The sequence below is a fragment of the Drosophila teissieri genome, unplaced genomic scaffold (genome assembly GCF_016746235.2).
Source record: "Drosophila teissieri strain GT53w unplaced genomic scaffold, Prin_Dtei_1.1 Segkk5_quiver_pilon_scaf, whole genome shotgun sequence".
NCBI lineage: Eukaryota > Metazoa > Arthropoda > Insecta > Diptera > Drosophilidae > Drosophila > Drosophila teissieri.
Window position 1 is genome coordinate 501444 of NW_025225019.1, and position 11384 is coordinate 512827.

Consider the following 11384-nt stretch of genomic DNA (forward strand, 5'->3'; position numbering starts at 1 on the left):
TTTAATGCGTTTATTGCGCGGGCGCAGCTGGCGGCTTCGACTTCAATTTTACGACTGAGTAAGCTTCACGGTTATGCTCACGAAACGACTGATAGAGCTTCTCAGTAGAAGAGTAATCTAGTGAGCACAACTACAATTAAGCTCTCATGTTAGCTGTTATGCTATGTTTACATTTCATCTAAGTTTACAAATTACAAATATTTCTTTTTAACATAAATTACTGCTCCGACATTCCGGCCCCGTTAAAGGCCTCCGGCTCTTTCATCTTCTCAACAGGAGCAGTATCCACTGGCAGCAATGCCAGCTTGTGGATGGCGCGCTTGATGACGCCTCCTGACGTCCGAATTTCCGCCACGCGCACTCTACCGTCCTCGCCTGCTGTTGTTGCCACCACGCGGCCTGTTAGCCACCGCTGCGGGGGCACGTTGTCCTCGTGGACGACCACCAGGCAACCGACCTCAAGATCGCGGCATCTGACGCTCCATTTGTTGCGCTGCTGCAGGCTGGCGATGTAATCCTTGGACCAGCTGTCCCAAAACTGCTGCTTGAGAGCGGACAGCATTCGCCACCGCTTCAAATATGCGCAACTGGCCTTGCTGCACACTCCTCCTGTGCCGGATTCTTGCGGCAGCGTGATCAGAGGCTGCCCGATTAGTAGGTGTCCTGGTGTTAGGGCCTCTCCATCGTTGGGATCGTTGCCCGGCGACGCGATTGGACGCGAATTGAGCAGCGCCTCTACCTCGACCAGGTGGGTGCTCAACTCGTCCGCCGTGAGCTTGGCGTTGCCGACTCCTCGCAGCAACCGGATTTTGGCGGATTTGACGGCTGCTTCCCACAGTCCTCCGAAGTGTGGTGACCTCGGCGGTATGAAACACCACTCGACGCCTCTCTGAGCCGCGTATCCGCTCAGCTCGTCCCGACTGCGGTGAAACGCTTCGCTGAGCTCCTTCAGCACGTTGCACGCTCCGACGAAATTCGTGGCGTTGTCGCTGTACACTTTCTCCGGCAGCCCTCTCCTCCCGACGAACCTTTTCAAGACGGATAAGAAGCTGTCAGTGGATAGGTCGACAACAAGTTCAAGGTGAACAGCCTTTGACGAAAAGCACACAAAAACGGCCACATAAGTTTTGATAGGAGGTCTACCGCGGATCTTTAAGGACACATAAAATGGACCACAAAAATCTACTCCGCAAACTAGGAAGGGGCGATCCATTCGGACCCTATCGGCTGGCAAATTGCCCATTATCTGGCTCATCAGCACTGGTTTATACCGGAAACAGTGAACGCAGCCACGGACAATTTTCGTACATGCTTCTCGCGCATTGATCAGCCATATATGTTGCCTCAAAAGTGAAACCATCACCTTGACACCGGCATGGTAATGAGTCCGATGCAGGTTGCGAAGAAATAGCGAAACAAATTCTGACTTTGAGGACAGTAATAGTGGAAACTTGGCATCATACGGAATTGGTGCATTTAGCAATCTCCCCCCAACTCGGATTAAGTTGAAAGTCACACCTAAATCGCTGGTATTTATAAAAGGATTTAAACGTTGTAGATGTGGGCTTAAACATTCAGACTTCTCCAACTTGACGTATTCTGAACTGAACTCCGCCTTTTGAAATATTTGGACCATCCTAAGAAACGACAACTTCAGTTCATTAGCCGAAATGACGACCTCGCGTTGAAGCTTCTTCCTTTGAATGAATCGATTTACGTAGGCCATGATCCGTAAGAGTTTACTAAATGATGAACATCTTCCAACAAGCTCAATAAAGACATTCGGTTAATTTTTTGTGACGGAACATACTGCCACGTTTTTCTTGTTCTCAGAAAACTGTAACTCCGTTGAAACTTCAATCTGATGGGACCGAGGCCAATCGCTTGGATTTCGGAGTAAGAACTCCGGTCCATTTTCCCATAGAGTACACCTCAAACCTTCTAAGTCTGTTCCACGTGAGACTAGATCAGCCGGATTTTCTTCCGTGGGCACATGACGCCAAACTACATTCTCTGTGAGTTCTTGAATTTCAGAGACTCTATTTGCGACAAATGTTGCTAGAGTTGATGGATCCCTCTTTAACCAGTATAATGTGACTTGTGAATCCGACCAGAAGTTAATGCTTTCAAGCTCCAATTTGTTAAGCAAAGGAGATACTTGAGACCATAATTTGGCCAGCAGATGCGCTGCACACAGCTCGAGCCTTGGAATTGACTTTGTTTTTAGTGGGGACACTCTAGACTTTGCGGTTAGATGTCTTGATAACCTATTTGTCCCAGCCACGGTACGAATATAAATGCAACAGCCGTAGGCGTGGCTCGATGCATCAGCAAATCCGTGGATTTGAACAGTGTCATAGCCAGACAGACAGATATATCGCGGAATGGAGATCTTGTCAATTGCTAGTAAATTCTGCTTAAATTCGTTCCAACTGGTATGCAAGTTCATGGGAACCGATTCGTCCCAATCTAATTTCTGTCGCCACAGTTCCTGAAGCAAGATTTTTGCTCGTGTAATCAATGGACATAATAATCCCAAAGGGTCAAACAAACGAGCTGTGACGGACAAAATGTTGCGTTTAGTTGGTGGTAAGGACTGAAACGAATCCTCCAAGCTATAATGAAACGCATCATTTTGAGGGTTCCATCTCATCCCGAGCGTTTTAACGGATTCAGAAGTGTTAAATATAAGAGATTTTTCTGATCCCTGGTTGTTCATCAAACTTGGGTGATTTGTTGCCCATTTGGCTAGATGAGAACCCCCTAACTCCAAAACCTTCGTCACTTCTTTGCGAATTACTTCCAACTCTTCAATACTGTTCGCTCCGGTGAGCATATCGTCGACATAGAAGTCGCTTGAAATCACCTCTGATGCAACAGGATGTGACTCAGCGTAAATTTTTGATAGCTCAAAGAGGCAGCGGATGGCCAGAAACGGAGCAGAGGCTGTCCCATAAGTGACAGTGTTGAGGCGATAGGTTTGGAGAGCTTGCGTTGATTTTTCCCTACACGATAAGTTGGAAATCTCTATCTTCATTTGCAATGTTAACTTGCCTATACATCTTTGAGATATCCGCCGTCAAGGCATATTTGTGCAAACAAAATCTTGCCAGAATGGCGTAAAGCTCCCTCTGAGTAGTTGCACCCACCATTACAGTCTCATTTAATGAGATCGAGGTTGACGTTTTACTTGAAGCGTCAAAAACAACTTGCAACTTTGTGGTGCTACTATCAGGTCCCAGGACACATTGATGTGGAATGTAATAGTGTTTCTCTGGAGGAGGTGTTGGAAGCAGTGACATGTGCCCGAGGTTAAGATACTCTCTCATAAACTCCTGATACATGTCATGTAACTCGCGATTATTTGCAAGCTTGCGTTCCAATGCAAGAAATCTGCGCTTTGTCGATTCGAAGGATAAGCCTAAGACACTCGGATCTTTCTTAAATGGCAACTTCACCTCAAAACGACCAGACGAAAGCCTATGTACGGTTTGTTCAAAATGCTGCTCGCAAGCAAGTTGTTCAGCTGTATAAACAGCCTTCGATCTCTCAGGAACATTTTCCAATTCCCAAAATCGTTCCACAAGAGAGTCGAGAGAACTTACATTTTCATTGCCAAAGACGCTGCATACCTGAGCGTTCTTTGATGCGCGTTGAGTGAACTTTCCCGAAACAATCCATCCTAGTAAAGTTTTCTGAAGTGAAGGATGTTCAGAACCCAATTTTATTTGGCCTACGCTCAAAAGATCGAAAAAGGATTCTGCGCCAATCAGTAAGTCCACTTTTGCGGGCTTGTGAAAACGAGGGTCTGCCAGTTCAATGTTTGCCGGAATTTTCCATTGGGCACAATTGACTTCGTGATCGGGTTGATAAGATGAAATTGATCTTAACACCCAAAAATTGGTAGCGAAATTATGAGCATTGACGCGAGAATGAATTGAAGTGTGGACTTTGTGCCGTACTACCGAGTCGTTTTTCCCTACAGTAGTGATATTTAGATATGATTCTTGCCTGTGTAACCGCAAACGCTGTGCTAAGTCCTCTGCCATAAAATTGATTTGAGATCCTGAATCTAACAGCGCTCGTGCTAATTGAAACTATCAGCAGTAGCAAGAATAACTTGGTCAGTACTAGCAACATGACAAGAATGGGCTTGATTATTAAGATGAACTGCTACTGAAGGTGCCTGGACATGCACTTGAGGAACTGATCCCGACGAAAATGGTTGCTGCTCCACCCCGTATCTGTGAAGAAGTGTGTTGTGAGGCTTAGAGCAAACACGACACTTTGTTGCTTTGCACTTCTTCACTGGATGACCTGGATTTAAACAATTTATGCACAACCGATTGTGTTTTGTAAAATCGAACCGCTGAATCACCGATAAAGCCATGAAAGGTTGACAACTGCCTAAACTGTGATTTGTGGCTGAGCAATATCGACACTTTGAATCCGGTCTGCGGTCTGTCTGTGTGCATGAAAAGGAGGATTTGGAATATCCCTTATTGGAAGCTTGGCTAGGCTTCCCTTTACTTTTGGTTGACTCCTCAGCAGCTAGATGTTGATATCTTTGATTCAATTGAATCGCACAATCGGACCATGTCGGTAGCGTGTTATAATCAAGCTGTTCTTCAAATCGGGATTTTGTAGTGTGATCTACCTTGGACATTGCAATGTGAATAAAAATTGCGTTATTTATGTCCTTTTCACTACCTAACGACTGTAATGACGAATAAATGGCCGATATTTCATCAATAAGGGACCTCAAGCCTGATGCAGATGGTTTCGCTATGGTTTCGAGGGAGGTCAAACAATTGAGAAATTGTGTCAAAAAAAATCAAGCATTTATTGTCGTAAACGTTTTTCAGACTAGCCAATGCTTTCTCATAATTTAAATCCGAAATTTGAAACGCCTTGACAGTTCCCAATGCATCATCTGTTAGACATGTCAGCAAATGGTTGAATTTTTCGATATTTGTTAGAGCCGGGTCATTATGCACTAAGCTCTCGAAAAGACTTATACAATTTTTAAAGTCGGAATGTTTTCCACTGAATTTGGGCAAATTCATTTTTGGTAAATAGGACGAATGACGAAACCCACTGTTATCCCCGTGACTAAGTCTCGGAGCCTCGACTCGACTCATTGCCGACCGATATAAAGCCTTTGTGATTATGCACATATCCTCGACAGACGCTCTTAAATCATTTCCTGGGTTTAGCACATCAATGTCTGACTGAATATCCAGTAATTTTTCACAATATGTTTCGAGAAGTTGCATTCGGTATTCCAGTTGAAAACTATCGAACGAAATAGTTTTTTCCTCAAATGCAGTTTTCATACGTCCAATATCGCTCATAACCCTATCGTGATTTTGCATAGCCACTATTAATTTAGAATTAAGCTTTGCCGATACTTCCTTTTCTTTTTCCATTTTTGAATGAATTGGAATAAATAAAAATAGTCCAAATACTAGTAAATTTCCGAAACAAGGGTTAAATCACACACGTAAATGCGCACGAAACCAATTTTTAATCGATGCCCAAATATAAAAAAGTTGATTTCCAAATTCAAATTCAACAATAAATTTTATTGGGTTATATGAGGGTTAACTGTGCCGAAGAACCACCGAAATGCACAAAATGTGTAGTTTGTATGTGTATGTACCGTTGATAGGTATATCCAAAGCCGAAAATGCACAAAATTGGAATTTTATGACACATAAACTGTCCGAAATATTTAAGCGGATCCCTTTCGGGTTAAATACGCCCACAAACACCGCCGAGAAATTCAAAAAATGTAATACAATTTTATAAGGCCAAATATCTCACTATAAATCGAATTATTGTTCAAGCAAATGCATAGATGTATGTACATACAAATGTGAGCAGGGCTTAAGTTCACTGCCGAGTTTTGCAGGAACTTTCCACTATGTACGGTTTGAGAGCCACTGCCACAGTATGTACTGCTGAAAATAACCAATTTGCGAGGTATATATGGTTGGCCACTGACACCGTGTATATAGCAGACAGATAACTGTTCTGCACTGCACAAAAGAGAAACGAAATTGGCGGCAAACTGGCGTTATGTATTTGTATGTATGTAGGTTTACTGAACTTTTGCAGTTTGACCGTATGTATGTAACGCACATAAATTTCTTCAAATTTTCACAGAAATTAACACCATAAGTTTTGTCAAAGGCAGTTCACTTTTTATTTTATTTTTTATTTGGGGGTGGTGGTTTGTTTGGGATTTAAATTGGTTTTCCAATTTACCACATATGCCAAGAATTATAAACGCACACAATACACACAAAAAGTGGAGTGCTTATTATTTTTAATTTTTGGCACTGAATACCTCGTTATTATTTGGCATAATTTCCAATGACTTTCCTGTTCCAAATCCAAAAAAACTCGCCGAATTCCACCAGCTAGGTTATTTCGCCAACAATAGAGAAAAAACAGAACAAGTGCCGAGACGACGAAAAATGCACTATTTTGTTCGTTTTTTCGCACGCAAAAATTAAACAAATGTTAGCCGTAGTCCCTGTTCGGGCGCCATGAAAAATCGGAAGAATTTTCGCGATGAAAATTTGGACTGTGGCGCGGGCGCAGCGGCGGCTTCGACTTCAATTTTACGACTGAGTAAGCTTCACGGTTATGCTCACGAAACGACTGATAAAGCTTCTCAGTAGAAGAGTAATCTAGTGAGCACAACTACAATTAAGCTCTCATGTTAGCTGTTATGCTATGTTTACATTTCATCTAAGTTTACAAATTACAAATATTTCTTTTTAACATAAATTACTGCTCCGACACAGCGCATTGGCTTTGCGCTTTAAAAAGGTCACCCTGTTTTTGTCACTTTCAGCGGGCATAGCAAGAAATCGCTTTTAATTCGGTTCAGCGGGAAGATGAGCACAAAACAAATGCCGAAAATGCAAGCGGAGTCAATGCACGTAACGATATATGTAGCAATGTATGTATGTATATATGTAATGCTATCTCGCTTAAACACAGCCACTATCACCGAAATCCCCACTCACTTGTCCAACCGATTGCGATTTAATGTATTTATATTTATTTATAAACGGGATAAGTGCATTAACTAATGCATGCAAATTAACACTATCACGTCGGGGTCACCAATGTTTAGCTATTGAGCTTTTTCAATAGCTGTTGCGAATAATAAATAGCCGAAGAAAGTTTGTTTATTTTCCGATACTATTTATTTTGCGAATTGTTTACGGCAGCTAGGGCCGACAAAGAGCTATATCGAATGCACAAGTTGAGTCTTTGCCGAAAAACAAAGAAGTGACAATTGGCGGGACAGACAGCCGAAATGCAGCGCCCAAGCTTAACGTAGGTAGATAACAAAGAGAACAAGGAATGAGCGTCGTACAGATAAATGCGTGCGAGAACAGCGGTTTGCACTATGGGCATCGCAACTGCTACCACTGACCACTTCGGCTTACAATATTAAGAGTATGAGATTAGTCTACTGCACAGTTTTGGCGGCTGCATGACCCAACACATGCTTTAAACAACTTTAACGCCCTTAGCTTTAAATTCTGTCCGACGATAAAAATTGTTTAAACCTGTTCACTTTTTAAAAAAAACGATGAGCAATAAACGTATTCGGGAAACAGTGACTTTGGTGTCTGTATATGTTTAAAATCATATTATGCAAAGATCTTTATAAAAAAAACCTGGTTTTTATCTCATTAACCGTTTGCTTCATAGAGTAACAAATATAAAGAATGAAACTTATTTTGTATTTATCGATTTATTTTTTCAGCTGCCCTGTGGGACTTCAATGGAATAAGAACTACTGCGACTGGCCTACCAATGTCCAATGCTCATTGCAATCAGGCCAGAGAACTCTGGTGCCAGCGATAAATCGCTCCAGTCCTACAAGCGCCATCATAGAGCCTCCAATTACCAATAATGCATACAAAATAGTTTGCTACTTTACGAACTGGGCATGGTATCGCCAGTCCCACGGCAAGTATGTGCCTGAGGATATAGAAGCCAACTTGTGCACCCACATCATATACGGCTTCGCGGTGCTTGATAGCAACTCGTTAATCATTAAAACGGATGACTCCTGGACCGATATTGACAACCGTTACTATGAGCGTGTTGTAAAATACAAGCTAAGATGGCTTCGAGTCATGTTAGCCATCGGTGGATGGAAGGACTCGATGGGCAGCAAGTACGCACGCCTTGTACTTAATCCACAGTCGGCGCTTTGTCGCAAGTGTGTTAAGTTTTTTAGAAAAACACGGTTTTGAGGGTCTGGACCTAGCTTGGGAGTTCCCGCTGTGCTGGCAAGTGGACTGTGACAAAGGTAATCCCGCGGAAAAAGAAGGATTTGTTGCTCTTGTCAAGGAACTGTCGCAAGCCTTTAAGGCAAAAGGCCTTATTCTTTCGGCAGCAGTCTCGCCCAGTAAAATGGTTATTGATGCCGGATACAACGTGTCTGAGCTATCTCCACACATTGACTGGATGGCCGTCATGACGTACGACTTTCACGGGCACTGGGTTATGCGGACCGGCCAAGCCTCCCCGCTCTTTCAAAAAGTGGGTGACGACGCAAACTTAAAGCTTAATGGAAACTTCAGCATCTACTACGGGGTATTCCGAGGGAAAAGCTGATTATGGGAATGCCAATACGGTCAGACGTTCACGCTGGCTGACCAAAATCGCCGGTCCCTAAATGATAAAACAGTGGGTCCGGGCAAGGCAGGAACCTTTACTTGAGCAAATGGATTTTTGGCATACTATAAAATCTGCGAAAAAGTCGGTAACGGTGACTGGGAAGTGGTGAGGGATAAAGAAGGACTATTTGGATCCTATGCATACAGTGGCAACCAGTGGATATCATACGATGATGTGACAACTATTCGAAGAAAAGCTCAGTTCATTAAGAGCACGCAGCTAGGTGGTGGCATGATTTCGGCTCTCGATTTAGATGACTTTCGTGGCCTTTGCGGTTGTGGCAAGCTGCAATAACTCCGGACTCTAAATCAGGAGCTGCTAGGCATTTCGGGACAAAAGGCTAAGGATTGTACTTAATAATTTTTTCACACAAGCTTGGCTTGTTATCTATTTTAATTTATTTTATAAAACCATGTATTTACAAATTAAACTATTTAAATAAAGAGTGTCGTCGCGCGAACGGAGTTGCCTTAAACGGCTACTCCACCATGAATCCCGAAAGAAAGGGTAATCTTAATCCGTGGTAGTAGGCTCGTTTTATTCTGTAAGGATTAAGGGTTATAACAGTTGGAACTAACTTATCCCTAGCTCACCGCAGTGTGTCCTCCGAGCTTTCGCGCGATAATAAAAATGTTAGGTTTTCCCGGCTTAGTGACAAGTTGCGATGGCGGTAATCAGTGTGCCTGCACACATTTGGCTAATAATCCTAACATATTCGGACTAGTTCACAATACAAAGATAAATTAAAATTACTGACTATCGATTACAATGTTCGATCCGGGACATCCCCGACCCCGTGAAGAACAGCTTCACTCAAATCCAAAACGGCAAGTTTAGAGACGGGTCGCATCATTGTTCTCGATTGGTCGTTGTCTTTCACGCGCACCTTTGGCGCGTCCGAGGGCAAGGCAGGATCGCAGACGAAGATCAGATCACCCTGGTGGATGGGCTTCGTTCTTCGGCACCACTTCTCGCCGCGCACAAGCGTAGGTAGATACTCCAGGACCCACCTCCTCCAGAAACGGTCTCGTAGCAGGCGAGCAATCCTCCACTGCTTTCTCGTAGAACACTCCTTGGTAAGCTCCGCATCCAATCCAGGCGTATCCGGCGGATTGGCCACTCCCTTGAGTAGGTCATTAGGCGTCAACGGCGCCTCCCGATCCACGTCCACAGGCAAGTGGGTAAGCGGACGCGAGTTGACAATATTCTCCGCCTCAATCAGGAAACTCTCCAATACATGGTCCCTCGGCGCAACTTCCTTCAGGGTATGACTCAGTACTCGTTTGACGCACTGCACCATGCGCTCCCATACTCCGCCCTCAGACGGGTTTACTGGGCAATTGAAGATCCATTGTATGCTTCTGCTCGACAACTCATCCTGAATCAGGTCATGAACTCCAGATGAATCGCCCTTGTCGACAAGCACGTAAACAAAGCAACAGAATCTCGTCCGGATCTCCGCAGTTGTAGCATCGACGTTTTGATGCATCATCCTGCACAAGCATAATGCGGCATCGATTCTGCCGTAGGCTCGCAGAATCCCGTGCTTGTCCAAGTAGGGCACCAACCCTCGAATGTCGCTAGTAGCTGGAATATACGGGAACGACGGTTTTTTAACGGTTTTATGATTATATGATTTTTTATATATACGTATACACGACCCTATAACCAGTTTGTTTGATATTTCTAAATATTTCTCAACTAAGAATCCAACCACCAGTTACCTTCCCAGAAAATTGAGGACACAGTAAGGTGCATAGCCTTGATCAGAAATCTCACCCCCACCCTTGCGATCATCCTTATGACTGCTTGTGTGCGCAGGTACACCCCCTTCCAAGATTGCTTGTGCGCACCCCCTTCCAAGATTGCTTGTGCGCGAAGAAGTGCAATTGTAATTTTGAGAGTTTTTATGAAAAGTCGTATTTTTAATTTCAGAATCGTGAAAAGCATACCATTGGAAAGGGCTTGAAAAATCCTTTCCAATGACACCCAATTTACAAAAGTTTTTTTTTTAGATAGGGATCCCCATAGCATATACCGAATCGGCGGTTTTGGCCTGTTTTCGGGTAGTAGTGGGAATATACGGGAGCGGCGGTTCGGGAGCGGCGGTACTTAGCGGAGACACGAACCTATGATTAGTCAAGACGCATTTAGTTGGATAATGCAATTCTTATTGGAACATTCTTGTTAGAACACTTATTAGGTTTCAGGAAAATCCTGTTAGAAGGTTTGTGTGTAAACGGTGTATAGGAAAAATGAGCTAGAGAGATCCCTTTTGGGGTTGAGTGTAATTTTACGTATTGATTTTACTTCGTCGAGTAGATATTTATGTATAGAAGAGTTGCTTATAATTTTAAATAGGTTTGAGAGATAACTTTACATTTGTGTTCCTCAGCGCCAAACGGGGAGACTGCTGTGAAGACGCTCGCTCCCGTATATTCCCACTACTACCCGAAAACAGGCCAAAACCGCCGATTCGGTATATGCTATGGGGATCCCTATCTAAAAAAAAAACTTTTGTAAATTGGGTGTCATTGGAAAGGATTTTTCAAGCCCTTTCCAATGGTATGCTTTTCACGATTCTGAAATTAAAAATACGACTTTTCATAAAAACTCTCAAAATTACAATTGCACTTCTTCGCGCACAAGCAATCTTGGAAGGGGGTGTA

The 11384-nt window shown here is 43.4% G+C and overlaps 1 protein-coding gene and 1 pseudogene across 1 annotated transcript; one reads left to right on the top strand and one right to left on the bottom strand.

Annotated features, from left to right (window-relative positions):
- Window positions 1–217: 217 nt before the first annotated feature.
- LOC122625739 lies at window positions 218–1213 on the bottom strand. Its single transcript, XM_043805809.1, has one exon. It carries the CDS (start codon window positions 1211–1213, stop codon window positions 218–220), a length of 996 nt encoding a protein of 331 aa, XP_043661744.1.
- Window positions 1214–3707: 2494 nt separating this feature from the next.
- On the top strand, window positions 3708–9072 carry LOC122625740 (annotated as a pseudogene).
- The last annotated feature ends 2312 nt before the right edge of the window (window positions 9073–11384 follow it).